This window comes from Sylvia atricapilla, chromosome 7 (assembly GCF_009819655.1).
Source record: "Sylvia atricapilla isolate bSylAtr1 chromosome 7, bSylAtr1.pri, whole genome shotgun sequence".
Taxonomy (NCBI): domain Eukaryota; kingdom Metazoa; phylum Chordata; class Aves; order Passeriformes; family Sylviidae; genus Sylvia; species Sylvia atricapilla.
Genome location: NC_089146.1, coordinates 14,107,446 through 14,135,435, shown reverse-complemented (window position 1 = coordinate 14,135,435; position 27,990 = coordinate 14,107,446). Strand labels below are relative to the sequence as shown.

The window sequence follows — 27,990 nt, the reverse complement described above, 5'->3', positions numbered from 1 at the left end:
TTGTTTTTTCCTCTGTCATCTTACAGGGTGTCTCTTTAGCAAGACCTGTGAAATAAAGTAGACCAACACGCATTTTGAAGAGCTGCGCTGTGCATACGGCTGTATCTCTGAATGTTTGTGCATTTACTGGAGACTATTCCCAAAGTCTGTTTGAATCAGAACCTGTGAAATTTCCAAAAGCTTCATAATGGAGTTTTTAACATCCAAAGGAGATTATATTAGATATTTCAAAAGGCCTTTATTGCTAGTTTTATTATGTGTAATAGTTCTTGTGTGCACTGATCAGGACTACTACAGTTTACTTGGAGTATCCAAAGAAGCAAGTAGTAGAGAAATACGACAAGCATTCAAAAAGCTGGCATTAAAATTGCACCCTGATAAAAATCAGGTAAGTTACCTTTTTAACAAGTCAAAGTCGCTGACTTAATGAATCTTAGTGTTAAAACAAAAAGCAGTTTAAATTTATAAAAAATGTGTCTCTTATTGTGAAGTAACACCTGATAATACAGTCCAACTCAGATTTTCTGCAGAGAAAATTTGCAATAAGTGATAGAATGGTCATGCATGGTTTTGTTGAATTTGGGCTGCGTTAAATGCTGTAGTAAAAAGAGTCAAGATTCTTTAATTTTCACTTATATTTTTCTAACTAGATGACAACTTTTTTGTGTACTCTATTGCCTTGTTGGTAAGGTATTGACTTTTCTCTTTCCACTTAGTTTAGGGGGGGCTTGCTTTTTCTCTACCCTGAAGTCTCCTCTAAAGATCAAATGAGAACAGCCTGTTCTGGGACATCAGTCTCCCAAGTATCAAATAGGACAAACAGACATATGGGGGCTGCCAAGCTGTAACAGTGGAGGTTACCAAGAGCTCTAACTGGAGAGAGAAGATTGGAATATCTCAGTCTGTGCTACCATATTTCTGAAATACAAAGAAACCACTTTTAAACATCATCAGTGTTTCCTTTAAATTACTTGAGATAAGCGGAAATTCACAGGAAATAAAAGTGTTTTGATCTTTGTATGTACAACTGCATTGACTCCCAAATGACAGCAGTATTTCATAGGAGCTCAGGGCCTGCCTTCACTGACTACATTGGAGCCTCTGACAGAGAGAAAGCTAAATGTCAGCAAAGTTAGGAATGCCAACTTGTAGCTATTAAAGGAAAGTTTTGTTCTGTCTATTGATGTTTTCAAAATAATGGCATTTGGGGTCAGATTATATCATTTTCAAGCATGCAGATACTACTAAAGGTTTTTCAACAGGTTATTTTCAACCTCACTGATGATGTATAGAAGATGAGCCCAGTAGATAATTAATTTCTTGTGTAGATAAGGATAATAAGGATAATTAATTTCTTGTGTAGCTAGCTGAAAAAAAAAAATCAAAAATCTTAAGAAAAAGTGTCTTTTGAATGAAATGTGTAGGCAGAAGTTAAAAGAGCGGGACTGTGTGGCACGTTTTGCACACCACTGTTACACTGCACCTGTGCCAATCCCAAAAATGGGTTCAAAAAATGTCTGCAGATTTTTCACCATTCTAATTCCCAAGCTACTTAGAACAAAAATGCATTTTAAATAAAAGGAGGAGACAAGAAGAGAAGGGATGAATCTGTCTCTATGGCACAGATTTTGAACTGGTCAAGTAGGGATTCTAGGGGAGTGGAAAAGACTATGGAGGAAATGGTATGTCTTTGTTCTTGACGATTTTTTTAAAATTCCACTGAAGAGAGAGTTGAAGGAAGAGTTTTCACTGGAGAACTTTACAGCCTCCTACCAGTCCACTTTCTATTTCAGTTGGTGCTTTAGTGAGGTTGGAAGAAACAAGAGGATACATCTGGCTTTGGGAAAGTTTGGTTTGAGATCACAATGCAATGTCTACTTCCATCACAACTGGCATTCTTAGCAGGGATACAAAAATATCTCCAAAGATCATTTTCTCAGCATTATATGCACCATATGGTTTATTAATTAATTGCTAATTATAATTTTCCTTATGTAGAATGATCCAAACGCACATGAAAACTTTTTGAAAATAAATAGAGCATATGAAGTACTTAAAGATGAAGATCTACGGAAGAAGTATGATAAATATGGAGAGAAGGGTCTGGAGGATCAGCAGCAAGGAGGGCGTTACGAAAGCTGGCACTTCTATCGCTATGATTTTGGTAAGCTGTGATGTGTGTTTGTGATTGGCTTGAAACAGGCATGAGGAAGTGCAATATACAGATCTGTATCAGAGCTTTTCACATGTTTCTTAATGTATCCTCTCCAGATTTCTGTCTGCTCTGTAGCTGTCACTTTCTCTCTGCTGGCCCAGTATTTGATTTATCCTGTTAATGGCTACCCAGAGATGCAATCTGTTTACCTAGCTTTTTGTTCCTGCTGCTTGCCTTTTTGTAGGTCAGCTAATTTCGTGGTTTTTTTTTTTTTTTTTTAAAGTGCAAAGCTTTTTTTCCTTTTTTTTTTCACTTAAATGTCAGTGTTAATATCTCAACAGGATTCTTTTTAACTTTTTAATGCAGGAAGACCTTCTTTGTTTAGTATCCTTCAGGGGGATTTTGAGAAGAAATTTTTGCACTGTCAAGCCTATTTCATATGCAGTTATACAATTAGACATCAGTAAAAAGCAGTAGAAACTGAAAGAAATAACAGAATCATACCTAAAATGATCTTGAGACAAGTTGTTTAATGTTTGTCTCAACAAATTTTAGGTAAAAGGCTGCAGTAAATGATTCTCAGAGCTGCTGTAACAGGAGTAAACTAAAACTGAGGAACATAGTTTGATTGGGATGAAAGAAAGAGCTGAAAGGATCCTCCACCTTGGCAACAATTTTTTTCTGGTGTATGTCCCAATCTCTAGAAGATTAGTGTCTGTGCAGATTGAAACTGAATAAACCAGTGGTGCAACTATCACAGGAAAATATGGAAATTAGCCTAAAACTTCTTCAGATAAACATATTTAAGAAATTTACCTGCCTGAAGTTTCACTGCTTGATTGAGAAACAGTGTCCTTAAATGTCTATTAACCAGTGAGTTAGGAAGCATCTGTTGTTATATTTTATATGTGTGTATATAAAAGTACAGTTTTATGTATATTTATATGTATGGATGAGCATATGTACTATATTAGTGGAAAATAATATAAAAAATACCATGTCACGTATAAAAATTAATTTCTCTCATTATTTATTTGCATTTAATCCTTGTGTACTGCAGGTGAAATGACATCTCACCATATTAGGTACTGTAGAAGATCTACAACCATAGTAGCATCATATAATGCTCTTTAATAGTATTTTTGGTACTCTGCACTGCCTTTCTTGTGTAGTTGAAGTAGTGGAGTGTTTTGTAGTGATGCCCTAGGTAGGACTGGTTATAGCTTTGTCTTCCTTACCTTTGTTCTACCCACTTCATTCCACTGCATTCACACACACATTTTGTTAGTGGAAAAGCATGTGGCTGGAAACACCTTTGCCATCTAAATGTTTAGGTAACCAGAGGCTGAGAAAGTGTGGAAGCTTCTGGACATGACATAAAGCTCTCCGTGAGAGCTGAGGCTTCTTGAATTTGAATCTGACAGCTGGATGATGTTATTTCTAATGCTCTTGCCATAACAGCAATAGTTCTAATTCTCTGCTCGCTCCATGGTTGGTTACTAAAATATCAAAAGAATTTTCTGATAGTGGATTTTGTAGCATGAGAGTGAGTGAGCTAGCAAGAGGTTAAACTCAGGGTCCATAGTACTAAACAAGGATAGCATTTTTGTAAAACCTCTTTGGCAGCTTCATATTTCAGCTTAAATATACTGTTTTCTGTTGTGCATAAGATGATAGTTTGTTTCTTCACTTTAAAGGTGGAAAATAAAAAGCAATTGTTGTTTTTTTTTAATAGGTATTTATGACGATGACCCCGAAATTATAACGTTGGATAGAGGAGAATTTGGTAAGTGTTTAAAACAAATGGCTGTTTGATAACATGACAACCCAAAGTACAATTTTTACATATTGATCTTAGATGTGTCTTAGTAGGTTTTTCTTACCTATCTTTATAAACATGTCTTGGAAAATCATGTTCAAATGCGAAAACAAACAAATACCCCTTAATGCTTTGTGTTAAACTCTAGTTAGCAAATCAGTCAATATCAATAAACAGTTTACGTTATGTTTTAGAACTATTTTGTGAGATCTGTAAAAGCAAATTACTTGGATTAAAATTTTGTTACTCCTAGTTTATCATTGCTGTTTCTCTTGTATAAAAATGTACTTGATAGAACTTTTCTAATATTTTTTCTTCTATGAAATCCAGTAAAATTCTGTGTAGTTCAAAACCAGATACTAAAAACAGAGCTAAGGATAACAAGGTGTGGAAAGATAACAGTTTCGATTAGGATATTGTCGAGGGTTTTGGGGGTTTTTTTCTTTTAAAATTGCAGCTAAGTTGTTTAATCCTTGTGTAACTGAGAGAAGCTAGAGGTAAAATTACTGGATTTTATGTGATTTTTCTTCTGCATATTGAGTACACTTTCCTGTGTGGAAGATTGGACCTACATGCTGAATTAGTCTTGTAAACTGTTCTAATAGCAGACCCTCATGATGCTCTCCCTTAGACCACAGTCTTGCTTTGGTTAATCTGTTTGTAGGGTCTACACATTCCTTAGTTGTCTTTTTAATACAGGCAGATAAAGGTTACAAAATCCACTGCAAGAAAATTGGACAGGCTGAAAGCCAAGTAATTCAAGCTGATAACTGGTCTCTGTGTATATTTTGTTGTTGTTGTTTTCTTTCATAAGCAAGATGATTTATTTTTCCCTTGACTTTTCTATTACTTATAATAACTTGGATTTTTAAATTACATTAGAGATTATTTCTTCATAAAAAGATTGCCAGGTGGAACTCACTAAATATATAAAGTAATATAAGGAAATATATTTTCTTATATTTAAAAAAAATAAGAAAATTCTAGTGGGTAAATCTAATCTTTTAGAACTTGTATTTTATAACCAGACCTACAGTATCACACATTTCAGCTAGAATAATCTGCAGACAATACTTTTTTTCCTAATTAAGAGAATTGATGCTGAAAGTCAGGGTGGTGATAGCTTCTGAAATAGGATTTTTGTGCACCTGCCTACAAGGAGGAGCATGGGCAAGTGAGATATAATCTTTATCTAATCTGAGTTACTGTTACTGTGCCAGACATTAAACACTTAATGCAGCTTTTGGGAAAATACAGTATAGTAAAAATGTACATTTGAGATGTAATTACATTGCAGATGTGCATGATTTACATATATTTTTCTTCTCTCCATCTAGATGCTGCTGTTAACTCAGGAGAACTGTGGTTTGTGAATTTTTATTCTCCTCGCTGCTCCCACTGCCATGATTTAGCACCTACGGTACGTAAACCAAGTAAATTAACTCTGAAAATTCATTGGTTTTAATAGCCTAAAATTTAATGAAGTGGATTTTTACACTGAAGCTGAAGCCAAAGACAACAATTCAAAATGCCAGAAATAAAACATATGCTCATTTTTCATTGCATCTTTATAGGAAAATAGCCTCTTTTTTGCCTTTTTGTTTTTTAGTGGAGAGAATTTGCTAAGGAGCTGGATGGAGTAATACGCATTGGAGCTGTGAACTGTGGTGATAACAGAATGCTTTGTCGAATTAAAGGAATTAACAGTTATCCCAGTCTGTATGTTTTCAAAACTGGAATGGTGAGTGATAGGACTTCAAGTGTTTTTAGAATGAAATCTGGAGAAGTGTTTCTTTAATGCTTGTTCAGTCATAAAGATTTTTTATAAAGATCTCCTTTTCTCGTATGTTACTTCCTTTAAATAATATAACTTTTTCTTTACCTTGGTCAAATTAATTTGCTATGTATTTGTTAATATATATAATTTATATCATATATATATAATTCAAAATAAATGCCAATATGTTTTTACAATATTTTTTTCTGAATAATTTTTCTGTGCAACATATCACTTCTGATTGGCAACATACTGTCAGCTGAGGTGCTGTAGCAAAGCAGCAAGCCTCCTTGAATAGTTTCTTTTATAGTGTTGTTAAGAACTTTTCAAGTACAAAGCATAGTCTGTGATTTTGAGTCTTAAAGAATATGACCATATGCCTAAAGAAATTTGGAAATTCCTTCCACAAGATTCCTTCCATGCTACCTGCATGATGTATGTCATGCTTTATAGCTGCTTGTTAAGTCATGGTGCTGGGGTGGTTTATGAAGTGCACTTGAATAGATGGGTACATTTTGACAATGAAAAGTTTTGGGAGCTTGAATGCTAAATAGAGTGATGTAAGCAATTTTTATTTAAATAGAAATACAATCATTGGGAGTTGGTGTTTCTAAGACTAAATTATCCTCGTGTTGCAGCATTTGGAAAGAAATCACATTACAAAATTTAAATTAAGGTTAAATTTCAAACATTCTAATAGGGGAGGGAGAGAACAGTTAGGGTGGTAGTGGGTTATGGTCCTGTAGTTGCTTAACTACTGTTAGAAGAACACAGTAGGTTTTAGGGTGGGGTTATTTGCCCCCCCCCCCTTTTTTTTTTTTTTTTTTCCTTAAATTTGTAAACTTTACTCTTTGTCTTCTGTAGCAACCAGTGAAATACTTTGGAGACAGGTCAAAAGAGAGCCTAAAGAACTTCGCCATGCAGTATGTTACAAGCAGAGTCACAGAGTTATGGGCAGGTAATGTTCATGTGTTTTGCTTGGGGCACTGTTGTTGAAATTGGTTTTACTGTATAAAATATGGCAGAAACTGAATCTGTCAGCTGTTGCTAGGTCTTCTTTTTGAGAATAAAAATAGTTGATGTAATTTGCTAACACAAATACAAAACCTTGTTTCATGGTCACTTTTAACTAGTCGCAAACTGATGCAAATTGTTTCACTCTTAGGAAATTTTGTAAATGCTATTGAAACTTCATTTGCTTCTGGCGTTGGTTGGCTGATCACCTTCTGTGCTGAACGTGGGGGTAGGTATATTAAACACTTTGCAAATAATGCGACAAAAAGAAAGGACTTCTGTTGAGAGCAGCGTAATCCCTTTTGCTGCTAAAGAACATCCTAGGTGACCACAGCATTTGGCCTGTGGCCATTTAAGCTCTCTGTTAAAAGCAGTTTGACAAAAGGGACATTAATGGAAAAATTATGTTATTGTGCTTCTGTAATGTCCTGTGAGTCATTAAAGCAGCCCTGGAGTGTAACCCATCAGAAAGTGGCAGAAAAGGCTTCTCCCTTCAGTTTCCAGCCCCAGTGACAGATACTGCTGAGGTGCATGCCAGCTTCTTGTGACCACTGAGTAGCAGAAAAGCTGTATCTCCCCCTTAAACCGCCAATATTAAAATTTAGCTGAATAATTTCTCCTAAGTTAGGTTTGCACAGAGTAACTGGCTCTTACCACTGGTTTCAGGTCAGGGTAGTTTTTTGTAGCTGTTTGTCCCAGGAGTTCTTGGGATCAGTATTGGATACACTATATGTGAAAGCTACATTGGTTAGCTGGTCGGCTAAGTAAATGCACTACACCTTTGACAAATAAAGATTTCTTAGCCTTATGAAGAGAACTTTGTTCTGAGAACTGAACAGCCAGAGCTGCAGTCTTGGATTTACATTTGTAAATAGCTTCATTTCAAGTTGCAGCCCTTTTGTTAAAAAGTTTTCAACTTTGCTTCAGTTAAGGAGATGATGCGCATCTTATTTTTTTTTAAAAAAATCTTCATCCACAGGCAACTCTTCAAAGTCTGGATGGAAAATTAAAGCATATTATGTATTTATAGTAGTGAATTATTATTTGTATCACAGAAAATGGATATTTCCATTGAAATATCATTTCAAGACTCTTATGTAGGTATTTGGGTTATTTTTTTTTTAACATTGCTTAATAAATTTTAAAGGTCAGTCTCTACAGTAAATAAAATAGTAACTTTTTAAAATTATAATGCTGTGTTGATGAAGCAAGAAAATGCTATTTGTGGGTGTTTTTTTAACTTAGAGTAGACAGTTATTAATTATTGACAGTGATTATTGGATGTGACAACCCCAGGAATACTGGATGAACAGCCAGGAAGCATGCCATTAGAAATGGTCATGTTTTATGGGAGGAAAGGGACAATTCTAAGCAAGAGTAGATTTAGTGCATTAATACGGTGAAGTTTTATGTTTGTAAATAAACAATTTTTGTTTTGTAGATTGCTTGAGTTACCAAACCCGCCTTAAGCTAGCTGGCATGTTGGTAAGCAGTGTTTCACTTTGAAAGCATTACCTGTTCTATTTAAAACAAAATTACAGAAGTGAAAGCATCAAATTGTAACTAAAACTCTCACTGAGTTTAGTAGAACCAAGATGCCACTTTTAGAAGAATTGAATACTTTGCATGAGTAGCTTTTGAAATAACATTACATTTTTTAACAAATTTTATAAAATAAGAATTAATATTACATAATAAATTACAGTGTTGTTTAATCTTCTGAGTATTATATATAATTGTCTGTGTTGGGATTTTCAAAAGCATTTCTGCATCTGAAATTAAAAAATACTTTTCTTTGGATTTGTTTTGTGTTGTTTTTTTTCCTAATTACAGGAAGGTCTTGTTAATGTGGGCTGGATGGACTGTGGCACCCAGGGTGAGCTTTGTGATAATTTAGATGTCTCATCTAGTACTACTGCATACTTTCCACCTGGAGCCACCATAAATAACAAAGAGAAAGGAGGTGTTTTGGTAGGACTTGTTTTTCATTATCTATTTAGATAAACAAAGTAATAACCATGCTAAAGGAATGTATGAATCATTTCCAGACTGACGATACACAACCAAAAAGATGCTTTTTTCTTCTTTCTTCTAAGCTAGTATTCTCTGCAGTGAGTTTATATCCCTGTGTCTGCTCAGGTAGTGATCCTGGAGATGATTCCAGTTTGCTGGGAGAGTGAACAGCAGCCTGTAACTCTGCCTGGCCACTCCCCAGGAGCCTCTCTGAGCAGCTCTGGCAGTTCAGGGCTGAGATGTGCTCTGGCCCAAGAGCTGCTTCTACCACTGCTGCCCTGGGCAAGCCTGGGAGTCTCTTCTCCCAAGTAAAAATGACAGGACAAGAGGAAATGGTCTCTAGCATGGGAGGTTTAGATTGAATATTAGCAAAACTTCTTTTTGCAAAAGGGTTGTGAGGCATTGGAACTGCCCAGAGGGCCGTGGTTGAGTCAGTATCCCCTGGGGTAATTAAAAGACACGTGCAGATGTTGCACATGGGGACATGCTTTACAGTAGTGAACTTGGCAGCTGGTTACAGCTTGGACTCAGTGATCTTAAAGGTCTTTTCCACCCTAAATGATTCTATGTTCTTTGATGTGCCCCTAATTTTTTTATTCCAGAAATTATATGCCCCAGGTATCACAAGTTTGAGAAATGCTATCCTGACATGTGTGATAAAAGTACTCCTACAGTGACTGTCAGTACAAATTTTACTGTTCTGTTCTATTCTAATATTGCAACCTACACTTGTATGGTAGTTTTAACTTCTCTAATTGATGGGAGCCATTTCTGTTTGAAGCACAACTTGTTCCTCTATTGTCACTACTGTTACCTATATTTTTAAAAGGAAGAAAATAAAATGCAACCTACCTACTTGGAACCTTTTAACTTACTAACTCAGTTACTCATTCATATTACTTCCAAAATTTTTCAAGTTAACGAAACCTAAATATCTTTACAGTGTAGTTAAGGACAGCTGTAAAACTGGATTGGAAATCATTTAAACTTGACTGTTGGGTTTGGTGTGAAATTTGAATTTCACTCTTTGGTCCCTGTCTTGACAAAATACAATTTCTTGAGTTTAATATTGTAGGCAAGTGAGCTAAAAAGCAGTATTCTGAGAGTCATGTTTGTGAAATTACCTGTATGAAAAAGAAGTTGATCAAATAAAATATTATTAACTTAATTTTCCATTTGATTGAAGGGAACAAATCAGAATCCGTTCCCTGATACTTTGAGTACTAATCAGGTTGATGTTTGTAATTCCTTGTAATAAAGAGAGTTAACTTTCCTCCTAGTTTCTGAACTCCTTGGATGCCAGAGAAATATATCAGGAAGTAATGCAGCATCTACCAGATTTTGAAATCATCTCTGCAGCATCATTAGAGGTAATTTTTTTTAAATATGCTATGATTTTTTCAAATAATATATATTTTTATTGTTATTTTCTATTTTTCAAATCCTGTTGACACAACAACTTAGTATTTAACTGAATATTACTTCTTTTTATCTGTACCCAAAATTTAACACAGTTTGTCTACATTTACTTCTGTTGTTTAGCAAAGTAACAAAAGAAAGAGGAGGAGATTCCATAGGAATATAGGAAATCACAGAAATTGCCATTGCAACTCACTCTGCAACTGCCATTTTCTAGTTATTTTTTGAATCAACTACACTGTAGAGAATTTTTGCTTAAGTGTGTTTTGTTTGGTAATTTATAAAAGAAAAAGAAAATACTTGTTAATCCATGATAATTTATGTGTGAACTGAAGTTAAGAATTTTAAAAGTAACTCATGTCTTGGAGGAAAAACACTTGTAGTTGCACATAGCAGCATAATTTACAACAGGAAGTCCACATACAAACAACAATATTAGAGGGCAGCTTGTAGCCAGCTTGCTCTCAGATTTTTTCCACTTCCTTGATTATGATGCAGTAAAAGGAGGTTTAGTGGAAGGACTACATGAAAGAATTTGTTTAGTGGAGGTCTTTTGGAGATGAATAACTAGACATTCACCTTTATAAAACAAAAGAATTTTACGTGTTGGTATAGTTGGGATTAATTTTTTGTGGTTTTGTTGTTTTGTTTTTTCCTGTGGTGTGAAGGACCGTCTGGCTCATCACCGCTGGCTGCTTTTCTTCCAGTTTGGGGAGGGTGATAAATCTAATGTGCAGGAATTTAAGAAACTTAAATTTTTACTTAAAGATGAGCATATTCAGGTAAGAGTGCTCACTCATCTATTGTTAAATGCTGTCTACATTCCAAGAACAAGTCATGGTTTTCATTGTTATTAGCTGTTACCGCCACATGCTACCTCTGGTACTGAAAGATATACTATCATATGGTAGATATGCAGTAAGGTTTTTTATTTAAAGCAATCACTTGATTTTCCTGTATGTTTTGAATAATTTGTAAGTAGAGAGAGATTATCTTGTAAATCTCTCTTGTGGAAATGTTGCTGCAGATCCCATTCAGTTAATAATTATAAATTAACATTCCAACATCTAATTTGTGTATGTGGAACTATATTTTAATTATTCAGAAAACCCTGTGATCATGCTGATTATTTTCTTCATAAAAAGAAACCAAACTTTGCCCTAAAAGCCTACGGATTGTCTTATGCTATAAAGTATGTATTTTTAAAAGATTGTTGCTTTGACTAGAATAATTTTAATGTCACATTTATTTTAGGTGTCTTCTTGCTTCCTTGCTGTTATATTTGGAGGGGGGAAAAGAGAACTCTTTAAATTTTTACTCCCCATTTTGGCCTTTAAATTAGAAATTAGCAAGCAGCCTAATACAGTTGTGCTGGTAGTTTTCCATGAACATCACTGAGTCTTAAGATCCCTCTTGTTTATAAAAAAGGCTATCAGTTTTCCATATTTTTACCTTTATTTTTTAACTCTTACTGCCTTTCAAAATACATTAATTGATATAAATTAGGCTGCTTTAATTAAAATGGCATTGTCTGTTAAATATAGGTTGGGAAGTTCGACTGTCTTTCCTCACCAACCATCTGCAACAAACTGTATGTTTATCAGCCTTGTTTAGCAGTTTTCAAAGGAAAAGGAACTGGAGATTATGAAATTCATCATGGTAAGGGAAACTTTGGCAAGTTTAAATCATGACCTAATCCCTTTGACATGACAAAATCTTTGGCAAACCACAATTGCTTTCCCAAAGAACAGTTTTATAGCTTTAATATTTGCTATCTTTCTTCTGACCATAATGCAGCCTTACACAAATTATTTATAATTTCCTTTGGTTTTCTATTTTTCCTGGGTAAGCAGTCATCGGATGCTGAGGGAAGTATTTTGTCTTTGCAGTCAGTTTCAACATCATTTACATAATTACATAGAAATGAAATCTCTGAAGCTGCTCAGGACAGCTTCTGCTTTGGGTAGGATAACCAAAGGATGCTGTAAGACACTTCAGAGAGGCTTAACATGCTGGTTACACAGTGCAGCCAGCTTGACCAACTTGGATTTGGTTTCATGTATCACTGCACTAAAACTAATTCCATGCTTTGTTAACTACTGTCCAAGCTACTGAGACTTTTACCACTTACTTTCATTTCCAACATCACAGTTTCCTTTCAGGAAAGGCTGGAACTGTGTTACTACTTACTGCTGAAAGGATTCAAAAATGCTGGTTGAAGAAGAAAGGTGCCTGAAGCCAAACTGTAGCTTGCAGGAACAGGTGTAGCTTCATCCAGAATGTGGCAAGGCAGTTATGCAAGATGAAGTTCTCATTTTTCAACCTCTGAGGTATTAGAAACAGCCTGCTAGGATTAAGTCAGAACCTCAATACTGTTATAAACAGGAAAAGTGAAGAGTCTCTCTCACTGTTTAGAAAAGATTAGGCTTATCAAGGGAGAGAGATGATCCCATACATCTAATGAGTGGTGTATAAGGAAAAGCCTTATATACTTTCTGTAATTTACATTGTTGCAGAAGAGGCAAGAAGAGGTCAATCCATGCAGCATTTTTATAATGGTGTGGATTACAGTGGAAGAGAAGTGCATTGGACTACAGTGCATACAAGGGGTTTTTTTCTGAATGGCTTGGTTTATTATTTAGAAAATAGATGGCATGTAGAACATTAACCAATAGCCATCTCATTCCAGTCTTTATGAGACAATAATCCTCAAAAGAATCGGGCCTTTTTTATATGCCATGTTGAAAAGCTTTAGCAGTTTAAAATCTAAGAATAGTAATAAATCTTGTAAGTCATGGTGCAGTGACTGCAGATTTGATTAACCTGAAGTTCTTAACCTCAGACAAACACATTTCTGCTGACAAATATGTGTACAAAGGGTATGAAGAGACTGGATCTTTGCCCATTGAAGCTGTGTGAGCAGGAATTGCAGTTACACCTAAATAGCTGTGATTTATCAATATCATTTATTTTGCTTGAAATTTTTAACTTGCCAATCCCTTTGCCAAGTCAAGTGTATCTAGAATTGTATATTTTAATTCCAACACAAGTAAGATGGTAAAATTACCAATAATCCTGTCACAAAAAATTTTGTCATTTTGACAAAAGCCTGTTTTGTCTTGGATAAAGCATTTATTTGGCTAATATTGGGTAACTGCTCAGTTTAATATTTAGCCACATATCAGCTATCAACTACAGTATGTCCTCCTGTGTAGGCTTGGACATTGTAGGTTTAACATTGGCCTCCTAAGGAAAAGCAAGTCAGTCCCTGCTAAATTTATTTAAGCAGGCTACATTTAAAGATTAGACAAGATTAATTACACCTCTCATAAGTAAAAAGTGGATTTCCTTTCTACATTGTTCTTTGAAGGAAAGAAGATCTTATATGACATTGTTGCATTTGCCAAAGAAAGTGTGAACTCCCATGTCATCACACTGGGACCTCAGAATTTTCCTGACAAAGATAAGGAACCATGGCTTGTGGATTTCTTTGCACCGGTAAATATTTAATATTTACATTTTCCTTCTGTTCTGTAACTGCATAACAAGGTACTAAGCAGTGTCTTGGAAGTGCCCTTCAGCATCATGAGAGGGTGTTCTAATTCCTCATTCCATGGCAGCTCTGGTTCCTAACTGGGTTTTGTATTTAGTGGACTCTGTTTTCAAAGCAGCAGATAATTAATTTTGAATATTCTCTTGAGAACTACCTGTGGGAAAAGCAATTGTACTTACTTGCATTTTGTCTTCTAGTGGTGTCCTCCTTGTCGAGCTTTGTTACCAGAACTGAGAAAAGCTTCTAAACATCTTTATGGTCAGCTTAAATTTGGAACACTAGACTGTACTGTCCATGAAGGCCTTTGCAACATGGTAAGCTGCAGGAACTAAAAATAAAGAAATACAAATACAATCCTTTCAAACAATACTACTTTCTTTGAATTTGGGGTAGGGAGATATGGGCAGACAATGCTTGTCATTTAATGTTACTTTCCTAAAGACCAGTAAATTAAACAAGCACTTGTATGATAATTTTTTTCAAAGAAGCAAACTATATAACCACTACAGATAATGTATTAATGTGGAATACAGGTCAGATTTTATTCTAACTTCCTAGTGTTACTGGAAGACTTCAGAAGTCTCAGAATTTAATAATTCTGGGGCCTGGGGTTCATGTCTGAAAATGCATGGAAATTGAGCAAAAAAGGATGAACTTTTTCAAGTTTTATTTAGATGCGTTTACCCACTGAGGAGTTCAAATGACAGAAACCAACTGTGTTCAACAGTAAACAATAGTTATTCATACAGTACAAACATTCCATCTGAGGACTGGGAATAGTTTTAAAACTAAGGCTTAGAAGGCCCATGGATTAATTCCTGTATTTGTGGAGCATGGGAAAAGAATTACTGGCTGGTTTTTAAATTGAGAACACACTACGCCACCTCTGAATACAACTGGCATCCTCTCTGTACAGATTTGTTATGGTGTCAGATTCTCACCTGCATCTAAGTCTAAGCACTTGTACTGTACAAACTGAACAGATGAGCCACCACTACCAATGACAGAGGCAAGTCCAAGAGCTTTAATCATTCCGTGCAACTTGTTTTTGTCTGTTTTATCAGCATAATATTCGAGCTTACCCAACAACAATTGTGTTCAATCAGTCTGACGTTCATGAGTATGAAGGACATCACTCTGCTGAGCAGATCTTGGAGTTTATAGAGGTATGTAAATGATAATGTTTGTTGCAGACTTGTTCTATGCAGTTCATACACAAATATATTCTTTAGTTGGAAGATTTTAAGACTTTTATTTTTTTTTAATTAGACAAGGAAAATAAAAGGTGAAATAAATTTGGGCAAGAAAACTGATCCAGCAACTGTCAGTCAGAGACTTGGCAGTTAATAGAGTAGTTTCCCAACTCTGTCACATAATTTATTTGAGGTCATTAGCAAAGCAGGTGGACATTAGTCTTTCAGTTGGCATTCAGAGCCCCATAGTGTACTATAAGCATTCTTCTGCATTCCAGCTTAAATAGCATGGCTGTGTTTCGTAACACCTGTTTCTGCTGGGTAACCTGGATTTCTTGTTTATATCTCCTTTTATTGAGAAAAGGCAGAAAACCTCCCTTTTGGAGCCTGGGTGTACTTTTTTGATAGGTATTCCTCAACAAATTAGGCATACAATTTTCAGTTGAAGCAATGTCTTTTGATGCTTCCATGCCTTTCAGTGGTGCGGAGTCTTCCCTACCAGAGTAGCAAGCAAATTTCATAGAACACTCTCAGAATTTGGTGCAGTCTGTTTGCACATGATGGCCCTAGATAGGGGATACACTGTGCAACAATAAGTTATGTCCATAAACTGTCTTTATTTAGGATCTTAGGAATCCATCAGTGGTCTCCCTAACACCAGAGACATTTGCTGAATTAGTTCAGAGAAGAAAACGAGAGGAGATCTGGATGGTGGACTTCTACGCTCCATGGTGTGGACCTTGCCAGGCTTTAATGCCAGAATGGAAGAAAATGGCCAGGGTAAGTGACATTCAAACACTTTCCTGCTTTTGTTCCTCTTCTGGGAAATTGCTGAGATGGCACAACTGCTTTCTGAAGAGCATTGTCAGCTGAGAAAATACAGAGTCTAATATTGCCACCAAAACAGGCAATTCCTACATGACAGTTTTGTATTGTTTCAAAGTCTTTATTTGTCTTTTTAAAAGCTCCAATACTGATACTGTAGTAGTCAGTTTTTCATGTTGGTTACAACTGTAAGGTCATTACAGTGTTCTTTCATTGCAAAAGCAATATTACTGTACTGACAACCATTCCTGGAGGTGTTTCCAGGAATTTGAACTGGAAAATTTGGGCGGGGGGGATGTTGCGGGAAGGGCTTTGGAAACAAGTTCAAGCCATTTAGAACTTGAGTAGGAGCTGCAGCCAGGATTCACTATTCTCTTGGAATGTCTGTGAAGTGTTAGTGTCCAGGACACATTCAGTAATCATCAGCTTCCCTGCCCATGCCAGGTAGTTTGGGCCTTTGCAACAGATCAAGGGTGTTGAGGACACAGGCCCACTGTGACACTGCCAGCACATCTGCACTAGGATCTGGCATAGTTACTGAGCTGTGATGGGGCACACAGGAACAGGGCATTCCTTACCCTCCATAATCCCACTTGGGAGCCATGTGTGTGCAGCTTATACTGTGTGCATGATGGGAATGCACCCAGGTGGCTGGGTCTGATCAGTGATCCATTTACAGGGAAGAGGAAAGACTTGGGATAATCTTGGTCTGTTTTGTTGAGATTTTTGTCCCCCAACTAAGTTGTTCAGACTTCAATCTCAGGATACTTCAGAATTTTAGTAGTATTGGTTAACACATTTGATGGTAGGCTTTCTTTCTTTTTCAGATGTTAAATGGATTAATCAGTGTAGGCAGTGTGGATTGTCAAAAATATTATTCTTTCTGTCACCAAGAAAATGTTCGGGGCTATCCTGAAATCAGACTCTTTCCTCAAAAATCAAACACAGCTCATCAATATTAGTAAGTACATTGGTTCAGTTTGGGAAACATTCCATGATGTGAAACAAGACAAATACAACTCTGCGGTAGTGTAGAAGTTTAGCACAGCTATTAAAATAGGCTGTTAGGATATTACTGTACTGGATGCCATTGGCTTTGTTACTTCAAATTAGTGATTTTACTTTGCCATTGCATTTCAGTAATTTGAAATGATACAGGAATCTTAATTTTTATTTCTTCTCTTTCTTGTCTTGCTCTTCTAGTCCTTTATTTTGTAGGTTTTAATTGTATTTAGGAGACTTTTCATTTATTCAGATAAGAAATCAGGGTAGAAATATATGCATTTACATTCTATGATTATCACCACTCTTCAGAGTGGGTTGTTTGTAAGGGTTTTTTCCAAAATAATTCAAACTACTGTGCAACTGGCTTTTTGTTTTCTCTGTAATGTTTTTACAGTAGCTACAATGGATGGCACAGAGATGCCTATTCACTCAGAGGCTGGGCATTGGGGTAAGTTACTGCATTAAACTTTGTTCACATGCTGCTTATGTAGTTGCTTGCTAAGATAAATAAATATTTAAATAGTATGAAAATCAAGATCTGGAAACACTTGGGTATATGTATTGCTTAATTTAAGATGTTTGGGTTTCTACATCTTTTAACTTAATGCTTTTAAAATTTTAAAATCCTTGCTGTCCACCTAACTACTGAAGACTGTAGTATTTTGTTTACCACATTTAAGAAGTTACTCTCCTATAGAACAAACTGTGAAATAGGGATTTCCTTAAAATTCCTAATTTCAGCAGCTATTCTTAAATGGAATTTGGATATTGCTTGAAGTTTTGAATGTATTACAACTATTACTCTTCCTTTACACAGATATTTACCACAGGTGTCTGTAGACCTCACCCCTCAGAGTTTCACAGAAAAAGTTCTGAATGGGAAAGATCATTGGGTCATTGATTTTTATGCTCCTTGGTGTGGACCTTGCCAAAATTTTGCTCCTGAATTTGAGATGCTTGCAAGGGTATGTTTTTAAATGTACTAGCAGCTTGTTATAATTGTAGTGGTTAAAATCTTACTCATCAGCACTTTATTTCTTAGCAGTCATCCAAAAAACCACAATACTTCTGTGAGCCTCCTACTCATGGAATGATGCACACTTCTAGGTCCCCCTAGACAGTGGGTGTTGTCTCTTCCACAGACAGACACACAGTGATCCTCTTTTGAGACAGATTTCTACTTGTGATGGAGTGGCCTTTGGAGCTGTGGTGTGCTTTTGTGCTTTTTACTGAATTCAAGTACAAGAGCGCTCTGAACACACAGAGACACAAGGCTGACAGTCTGGGAAGCAAGCAAGCAACTATTCTGAAATATTTCAAAGATTTGAGCACCACATTTTTACTTCTAGCTGCACTGCTGGCTTGTTCTTTGTTTATACTCACCCATGGAAACTTAAATTTGTTTCTAATGAACATTTCTTTTCAGGCTGTTAAAGGAAAAGTAAAAGCTGGAAAAGTAGACTGCCAGGCTTATGGGCACACCTGTCAGACTGCTGATATCAGAGCCTATCCTACTGTTAAGTTTTACCCCTACCAAGGAACAAAGGTAAAGTGTTACTGGTGAGCAGATACTGTTAGTAAATGTATTTCATTTTACCTTAAAACTAAACAGAAGACTTCTATAACATATTAAAGTGAATTATTTATATAGTACTGTATCTCCAAATAATCAGCTTCAGTAATACTTAAAATGGTAGGACAGTGATACAATAATAATAAATTGCAAATTATCAGAACTAAATAGCAACTAAATAGAAATAGAATTCTTATAGTAATTAAAATGTGGGCTTAACCAGAACTAAGGTTTAGCTTGCAAGGTCTTGGGTGACAAATGTTTTTCAACCTTTACCAATTCCATCACCAGCTACCCAAAACTAGATGGTCTCTCTCTAAATGAAATATTCATTTCAATGACAACTTCATTTTGGCTAATAAGAAATATAATTTAATGTTGTTATTATATTGAAAGACCAATTTTGACTTATGTATCTTAAAATACATTATATAATTAATGAAAAAGATATGGTTGTGTTGAAAAACAAACCTTATCAAACTCTTTCAGTTATCAGTCGGACTCTTTCAGATCAACATTTCCTACTAACAGAGTAACAGTATAAATTAAAAATACAAAGACTATTCAGATAGTTATAGGGAATTGCCTTTATTCTTGTAACACTAATAAATTTCAGAAATATTACAGTGACCTTTTGAAATGTATTAATGCTGAAGTATTCAATGGTTTCTGATAGAGAATTTGCTTAGCTTATTTTCCTTTTCTTTTTTTTAACTAAATTTTAATGGGAATTTTTAGAAATCTTTCATCGTATAACCCCACCACATTCAATGAGATTTTCTGTGGTAAAGAGTAAAGGCTTTCTAGGTCTTCAAAGTAGCCACCCACAGTGACAGATTTCACAAAGATTACAAAGTGGCAGACGTTGTTATAGCTGTCTGGCTTAAATAGCTACCTCAGTAAGTGTGAGCAAAGTGTAGCTATTTCAGGTTCCTTTAATGATGAGGACAAAGTAGAGTTGTTCTGAAAACCAGCAGCTAAGAGTGGTTCTTAGCACAATGCAAATTGGCATTGTTTAAACAGAGACAAAAATACATCTGTGAATCATAAATCAAGCTCCCAGGGCCATTGTATTCTGCCCTGCTTTCCTCTGGAATTTTGTCTGAAAACTGTGTAACACATTACCCATTCTCTGGTTTCTTTTATTTTCTTTTTAAGAAAAGTGCTCTTGGGGAATATATAGACAGCAGAGATGCAAAAGGTATAGCTGACCTTTTGAATGAAAAATTAGAAGCAATGGAAAACAAAGGAAAAAGAAAAAAATCTAGAAATAAGGTAAGAACATTTACTATGGAGCCTTTTGCAAAAGACTTGCTGTAAATAATAACTGTTTAAAAATATGTTAGTATTTGTTCTTTATCCATAGCATTAAATGCAAATTACAGAGGCAAGATTGGGTAAACTTAAGAAGACACTAACACACAGCTACTAATTACCCTGAATGCTACTTAATTGTTGAAAAATTAGTGCTACAGAAAACTTCAAAATCACGTGAAAAAATATTTTTGTTTGTACTTTCAGAGAAAATTCCATTGTTTATTTTCTTGTCACTAGGATGAACTCTAACTGGTACTGAAGGTAGATACAATTCAAAATATTCTGAAGCTGTGAAGATAGAAGACACCACAAGGAAAATATAAGGATAGTTACTCTGATGACAGGACAAGACACATGAAAACAAGTTTGAGTTCACAGGCATACATGACTGTATGAGTTCTGTTAAACTGGGAGGAGATGAAAACATTTTGGTTTTGGTGAAGGCAATGTTTCTGCATGTCCCTTTTCTGATATACCAGCTACCTTCTTCCTGGCCATACACTGGAGTTGACCAGAAATGTGGACTCTCTCACTTTTGCCTACCCATTTACTAGTTCCTTATATTTTTTCTGTCTCTTTTCAAATGCTTTTTGAATGTGGCACTCAGCCTGTGGCTGAATATGCACTCAAACCACTCTGCAATGCAGAACAATGACGGATTGTCTATTTGAAAGACAAACAGTTGTACCTGATGATTATTCTGCTTTGGGGTTGCATTACTGTCTAGTCAATGGTTAAGAAATAAAATCAACAGCTGGTAGGAGGATATGTTTAGTGAATTCATTTGTTATTGCCCTCAAGTGGATTACTCTATTGTGGCAGTGGTGATGCTGCCTGGATGAACAGAACTTTGAAGAGCTTCATTAGTTACTTGGTTTGGTTTTGGAATTGTGTTTATTTTTTTTTTTTTAAGTAAGAAAGAAAAAGTAATTCAAATGTGGTGTTGACTTCCAAAGTTTAAATTATGCAATAGAAGCATCTGGTTAGTCATTAGATCATCACTTTTATCATTGTTTTTTAAATATGAATGTATTCTGTGGACATATTTAACCTCTTTTGGCCTTACCACTTTCCCTTCCCTGCAGACACGTTTTTAGGTGGGGTTTTTTGTTTGTTTTTACATCGTCTTCAGGCAGCCAGGAGAGCAAGTGCCTTCTTTAATTTAATAATGAACACTGTACATTGCAATGTCTTCTCATACTTCTTACTAGAATTCCTACTCTGAAAGTAGCGTTTTTCAGAGCTTCTCCACAGACAAGAAAAATTACAGAAGATGATAAAATGTCTGCAGACAACTTTCACGATTTCAGTAAAATGCTCCCCAGCACCTGACAGATGGAACTTCCTCCCTGCTCTCTATGTATTTAGACCTAGAATGACTGGTGAGAATATTACAAATTTGTAAATACATTGTTATTGACAAGTAACTTATTTCATAAAGAAGGCAGCAAGAAGTGAAGAAATACAAGTAACTGAGACATTTTTTCCCGTTTTCAAGGTTGCCTCTATTGATTTGTCATTTTTGCAGCATACTGTTCTAAGATTGAAGAGACTATTGCATCTATTTTTTAATAAAGTAGACCTTCCTACATCCAGATTTAACTTCAAACTCAATCACAGTCAAAAATTAAAATTTTAAAACAAACTGTTTATGTCAGTTTTTGCATATCACTGTAACTGTAGTTCCCACCTTCTATGCTCTTCTTGGAGAATGAGGTCTAGGAAAAGTTTTGAAACATTTAGGCCATGGAGAAGAGGATTTAGTTTAAATATCAATAAAGTTCATTTTGAAGATATAATTCAGTTTCAAGATACTCTCTTTGCATCCAGATTCTTAAATTTCTGAGACAAAATGGATGTGTATGGGTGGGGGAAAATAATCTTCCAAACAAAAAGAAAACTAGATCGAGGTTTCTAAGATTTTCCAATTTTTCATGGATTTTCTGCATGTAACCCTCTCTGAGAGTTTTCAGTAAGCAGGCTGGGGGGAAAATGGAGTGGGTAATAAAATCTTGCCTTTATATCTAGCTATACAAATAAATAAACAACCTTTTATAAACAGCTCTATCTCCAGCCTTCCCAAAGGACAAAATCAGTTACATGATGTAATTTTTACTAGTGAAGGGTTTAAACTGGTTGGTTATTCAAGACCAGTGGAGCAGCACTATTCTAGAATAACAACAGCTTGAAATAACCAAGTCCCTCAGTTTTCTCCTGTAGGATCATAGAGGTGTCAGCATTGCCATTAGAATTCCACATCTGCTACTCCGTGTACAGCAAACATGTATTTTGTGTTTTGTTATGTGTTGTTTCCTTTATACATGTGTAGTTGCACCAGAAGGAAAAGGTAAAGACCAGCCTCATGCTCTGCTGTAATTGGAATTCTGGTGGCTTTAAATCTATCTCTGGGCTCCTATCTTGTTTTAATTGAAACAAGGACTTCTGTGGCTGTTTAGTGTCACTGAACTGATAAGCTATCACACCTTATCCTAAAACAACCAGTTTCTCAAAAGACATTTGGCTCATTTAACTTCTACTGCTGCTAAAAGGCATGGAAATAGAATAGAGAGAATATAGCAAAAGTTTCCAAGCAACATTCTGGGTGTGTGTGGTCTGCAGTTGGAATAATCATGTTTTGACCAAACTTGGTAGCCTTGATCTTTTTCCATTCATGGACATACTTCACGTTTAATTAGTTGTGGATGTTCACTATATTTTATCAGTTTATAAAAAGACTTTAAATGTTCTACTATTTAAAGTTTTTAACAGGAATGTACCAAAACTTACTCCATTTCCTGAAACTTGGCATCCGAAAACAGTGACCTTCCAATCCCAAATACTTCAGCTTTGGTCTTCTCTCTGTGCTGGAACTGAATACCAATTTTGTATCCCCGTATGTGTGAAGGCACCACAATTTTGATAATATTAACAGCTAAAGGTAAATCATCCACATGATATTAGGTACTTATCCCCAACACTGAACAGACTCCTCCTTGTACTGCCAGCTTTCTAGGATCTAACAGACTTCTTGAGCTGCCAACAGATACTAATTATAGTTAGTTGAACAAAAAAGAAAAACGTTTCCCAGATAATGTATATGACCACTGTATTCTGCAGACGATTTCTTGACTAAGATCACAAGAGCCACATTGGTTAAAATCTGGTGTGTATTCTGCAGAAGCCAACACTTCCTGTAAGAAAATGACTACTTCACTTAAATGTCAGAATTTCAAGAAAACACTCAACAGCTGAATTAAGTAGGGGTTGGGCTGTTGTAAAAACATGTTAGTTCTGGTGAATTCTTACTGTACAACTGAGCTGGCATGGAAAATACAGCCTGAAGATGTTCTGCTTTTTAGGGCTCAATAGACAAAAAGCAGAATATTGTTTTTTCATAAAGCAGTTCAAATTAACATGAAGAAGATATAATTTCTGCATGTTATAGGCTGCTATGGAGTCACATAGTTACCTTAACAGACACAATAACAAGAATATGCTTCAGTCAGAATTAATTACAGATCAATTAGAAATTAATTAACAGCTGACCGGACCTGTTTCCAGGTAATAGTTTTCTCCCTATAGTATGTATTTTAAATAATATTTATAATCCTATTAGAAAAATATAACATTTTCTTTCTCTTGTTATGTGCATATTATGTACATTAAGCAATCTCAGTTGTGCTGTCCTAGTGTGTAAGCTTTCACCAGGTAGGTCGTTTATTTTAGTTATGACACAAGATCTCAGCTAGTCCAGTAACAGAAGCCTGTACCCAGGAGACTTCATTTTTTCACACCCAGGATGTTTCATGTTTGCTGGAGCTGTATTAGAAAAATATCCTATGTAAACAATGGAGAAAAGTTACTATATTCCCATGCTCTCTCTTCAACTGTAATTCAATGCTTTTTTAACTAACTGTATTCACTTTATTATCCTACCTTTGGTCACTGGATCATTATTTCTTGAACTAATGCTGCATTTGTGCTTTTCAACTTCATGCCAGAGGCTCCTCAAATCTCACCACTCATCTTTACACCAGCAGAAGGCAGCACTGCCCCTGAATTGAGTCTCCCATCTTTTCCTTGCTCATACCCCCATGGGGGGACAGGTTCTGATGCAGTTTCATACTGCAGCAGATGAAAGAACTCAAACTCACCTGGCAAAAAGTGGTGATTGCACATAACACAGGTAAAATCCCCAAGTTTTAGATAGGCTTTTATATTCTAGGAATGAACAAGTCCCCTTTCCAGAACTAATCACAAATGATTTTGAGCCTTAGCATGGAGGTTACTATATACCAGGTTAACATGAAACAATCAAGAGAATACATTTATTTTCAGACCTTCCCAGATTATTTTTCTTTATCAAATCCACTTAAAATTATGGAAATACCTGGAATGTGCTGTACATCGTGGCAGAACTGGGCAAAGGCACACCACCTTTGCTGGACAAAACAGGATCCCTGTCTCACACTGCACAGAGGTGAAAAACAGCTGCAGAGAAGACAGAACTGTGTAAAAGGTTATTTGCACATTCTACTGTCACTGCCCTGGGGAGCTGCCCAGAGGTGCTGCTCCATCAAAGGAGATGAGCTGTGATATACACAGACAGGACAGGCATCTTACACTGCACACAGAGCTGGCACTCTCCAGCACAGCACAGTGAGCAGTGGCCTTGCCTCTGATCAAGAAAATGGGGTGCAACGAGACCTAACTGCTCCACACATGGAACAGACTCAAGTGTATTTTAGTCACTTTATTTGTATCTATATACATTACACTTTGATTCTCCAAGTAGTCAAGGCGATTAGTCTCAAATAGTTTAGTACATCAATTTTATAAAATACAGCTGAACCAAGTTAGAATAGAAATGTATACTTTATAGTACATTAAGTGCTTTGAATAATGACTAGTATGGCCATCAGCTAGTGAGCAATTCATTTGGTTTTGGTCATTCTCACAGAGGAGACTCCACAGCTAACTCCCCTGAGCCCAGTAGAACTGCTCTACCAGCAAGAGTCCCTCGTGTGCTTTTTGGGGACAAAATGCATCCCTGGGCCACTACAAGGCATTCTGCTGTCCACACGATGACTCAAAGTCATTGCTTCTGACTTGGACAAGATTTAGACATTTGTCTCAAGGCCTCAGGTCAAAACAGAAGAGCCAGTATAGCTCTGAAGAAATTCAGTCGTCATTTTTGCAACTGGGATTTACTTACACATATGCTAAACTATGTTATAAAGAAGTAAGTTCTGACCAAAGGGTTCATTCTTAGGAATTCTACCGGGACACAGATCCAACACAACCTCCCAAGCAGCTCTCAATGATTTGTTCTGCATGAAGTTCTGCTTTCCTTCTGAGAAAATTAAACTTGGTAGTAGTTGAAATGTCAGGACAACTATTATACTGAAAATGGAACATTGGAGGAGATCCATTCAGCTGCTGGGATTTGAACTAGAAATGTTTACAGCTTTATATCACAGGACACCCAAGATGACCCAACTCCAGCTGACACTGCAGCTACTGCAGATACTCATGACCAGTAGTTTACTCCAGTCTATTCAGGACTAGTCTATCAGCCACATCCTGGCCAAAAATCAACTGTTGATGCCAGCTCAAGATCATTGCTGCAAATCTCTCCAAGTACTCTAACTTCAGCCCAAGAAGGTAACAATTCATGTCTCTGGCTCTGTTCAGAGGCTGCAAAACAGTGGAAGATTCTCTCACTTCTGCAGTGCTGAGGGCCTTGTGCTGTCACATTCAGAGAGGAGTGTTAGCAACTGTCCGATGATCAAGCTGCTTACAGCCATCTGCTTGGGACTCTGGCAGACAAGCAGCACAGAGCAGCCATACATCCCAGAATAAGAGTAAGGGTTCCTGGTGACAGACCAGGCTAGCAGGCCACATTAGCCTAGTGCAGGGGCCGTGACACACGCCCACACTCGTGCTCCATCCACCAATCCACATACTGACAAAGGCAACATAATGAGCTGCTGTTGGGCTGCCTCAGCTGGCCAAGACAGTCAAGTTTTTCCCCACAAACTTTAGGAAAGGAAGGAGGAAAACATATGTAAACTTCAGCTGAGACTGGAACACAGGCTGCATGGCAGGTTCTTTCACATTGATGAACCAAGACAGTAGGTAGAGGCCACAGGAGTGGGAGTAGCACTGAGCTGATGGACTGGTTGACCTCATTAGACAAGGCCACACACACAGCCAGGCACCTTGGGAGAGCATTTCAACAAAAGAGGCAAGCTGTATCCCAGAGGTGATCAGCCGTACCTGATGCACTGTGCTGGACTGAAGGGATTCTGGGTAGAGGAAGCAAGGAGTAGTGTGTCATCTTCCCACAGCACACATCACTGCAGCCTTCAACACAGCACTCCCAGCAACAATCACATTCTACTGAGGAAAGCAGTACACTTTCTTTTCTGCTGCTTCAAGGCCAGCATCTTTGCTCATCCTCTAATACAGTGTTGCAATAGGGTGGGGAAGGCTCCTTTCCAACACAAATCACTGCTGTCTCCTGGCAGCTCAGACAAGAGCTGCACTGGTTGCTTTTGGAGCAAACAGCTCAATTCTCACTGCTGGCCTTTTCCTTTCTCAGTGCTGCCCACTGTTGGTCACTCCTGAACAGCCATCACCATCTGCTGCAGAAAAAAATACTGAACATGGTAGAAGTGAACAAAATGCACATTTCAATCCATAGTTACAGTGATGAGGGCATTTACAGGCAACTGGTTAGAATGAGATAAGTGATCACTAAGAGCTGTCCTGTCCCAGATTCCATGTTCATTTGATGTTTTTCCATCAGAGACTGGAAGTCAAAGGACACTATTCTTTTGCCTTTCAAACTCATTAAAATTTTTCTTATTTACTGGCCTTATTTACTTACTGAAACTGAAAAGTAAACTCATCATCTACAAAAATGAGTAGAAATTAAAAAAAAAAAATGGAAGAGAAGTGCTTATTGTAATAATATAGAGACTCACAGATCTCTGCACATCTTATCCATCATACAAGATACTTGTTAGTTCAGGTTTTCCTTTTTACAGAAAACAACTACATTCATCTCTGTGACCAAAAAAAAAAAAAAAAAAAAAAAAAGACTGCAAGAAGAACATTCTCCTGGCAAAATTTCACCATGAGGTAATTGCATTGTTTGAAAGTAAAAGGGAACTGAAATGGATTTGAAGTGATCTGCCAGGAATGATGGTTGCATTAACAACAAAGTTGTCACAAAAGCAATATGCTTCACTTTTGTCTAGCAACTTACTGCCTTTAACTAAGGGAAGGGTTCATCTGCTTCATAATTATAATTAATTAAGTCTTGTTAAATTAAAGGGTATGTTAGTTACCTGTTTCCAGGAATTTGAGCAACATTCAGATCAAAGTACTGTTTAGGAGTGAAGGGATATGTTTTGAGTTTTGCACTATACTGATGACTGACAACCCATTTTTATGGGATTCAGCTAAAATGCAATTATGACACATAAACCAGAGCTGTACTGCAGTAACATAACTTAAAAGATGGAGTCATGGGGCATTATAGAGGAGCTGCCTTAAAAAAATACTGTTTATAGAAGCCAGTAAGAATTAAAATTATGGAGCATAAACAGCACAAGTTATTAATGGATCCTACATAGGTCAACTACAGACCACTCCAACAACAGCACAACTCATGAATTAACTTCATTCTTCTCTCCCCCATCCACATTTGGGGGGTTTATTTCACATTTTCAGTATCAAGTACCCACTAAAGAAACATGAGCTGTGCATATTCAACACCATTTCGGCAGTGCAAGGCTTCCAGAGATCACGTACTTCTTCACCATCAGGATCCGGATAGAATCTCAGTTCAGTACTTACAAGGAGATAGCATCACCTTCCGTGCTGACAGGAGGGATGTCACTTATCAATGCTGTTCAGTGGTACTTTACAGTTTCGATCCTTACTGAGGCAGGTTTGCCTATTATCCTCCGAGAGGGGATTAAAGTGCAAGCAGATTTCACACTCCGCAACATGGTGCACATGGTCAGTGTAGACATGGAACTGCAATCCTCTCGCTTGCTGCTGGACAGATTTCTGGAAGAGAGTGGCCTCTAACGTCATTGTCCTCTTGTGCTTTCCCAATATGGGTTTTAGCTCAGCAATTCAGGCCTAGTCCTGTCCAGTGGTCTGGCACCATCAGGAAATATTTGTCCATAGCTTCACAAAACCTGGTCCGGTACAGTTCTGGAGAGACCACAGTGGGCATCTTACCTAATGTGTAAGATCAAGAGCAGTTAGAAATGGGCTAAAGATACTGCAGTACAGACAGATGTCACATG

The 27,990-nt window shown here is 36.7% G+C and overlaps 2 protein-coding genes across 4 annotated transcripts in view; one reads left to right on the top strand and one right to left on the bottom strand.

Annotated features, from left to right (window-relative positions):
* The first annotated feature begins 20 nt into the window (after positions 1-20).
* On the top strand, positions 21-20,398 carry DNAJC10 (DnaJ heat shock protein family (Hsp40) member C10). 2 transcript variants are annotated; one of them, XM_066322703.1, is made up of 22 exons: positions 26-388; positions 1,999-2,164; positions 3,891-3,941; positions 5,312-5,394; positions 5,584-5,715; positions 6,616-6,709; positions 6,917-6,994; positions 8,207-8,250; positions 8,599-8,736; positions 10,059-10,148; positions 10,866-10,979; positions 11,742-11,856; positions 13,568-13,695; positions 13,948-14,064; positions 14,815-14,916; positions 15,568-15,723; positions 16,596-16,729; positions 17,168-17,221; positions 17,591-17,738; positions 18,200-18,319; positions 19,505-19,621; positions 19,901-20,398. In XM_066322703.1, exons 1-22 carry the CDS (start codon positions 188-190, stop codon positions 19,910-19,912), a joined length of 2,394 nt encoding a protein of 797 aa, XP_066178800.1. In that variant the 5' UTR covers positions 26-187; the 3' UTR covers positions 19,913-20,398. The 2 variants fall into 2 exon arrangements, with proteins under 2 accessions (XP_066178799.1, XP_066178800.1); XM_066322702.1 differs by lacking the exon at positions 19,901-20,398 and having other exon boundaries at positions 21-388; positions 19,505-19,780.
* A 4,007-nt stretch (positions 20,399-24,405) lies between these two features.
* The window catches only part of PIKFYVE (phosphoinositide kinase, FYVE-type zinc finger containing), a 61,965-nt gene continuing 58,380 nt past the window's right edge, over positions 24,406-27,990 (bottom strand). For both annotated transcript variants that reach the window (XM_066322699.1, XM_066322700.1), the window contains one exon: positions 24,406-27,922. In XM_066322699.1, the coding sequence (XP_066178796.1) occupies positions 27,807-27,922 (116 nt within the window). In that variant the 3' untranslated portion in view covers positions 24,406-27,806. The remainder of the gene's footprint in view (positions 27,923-27,990) is intronic.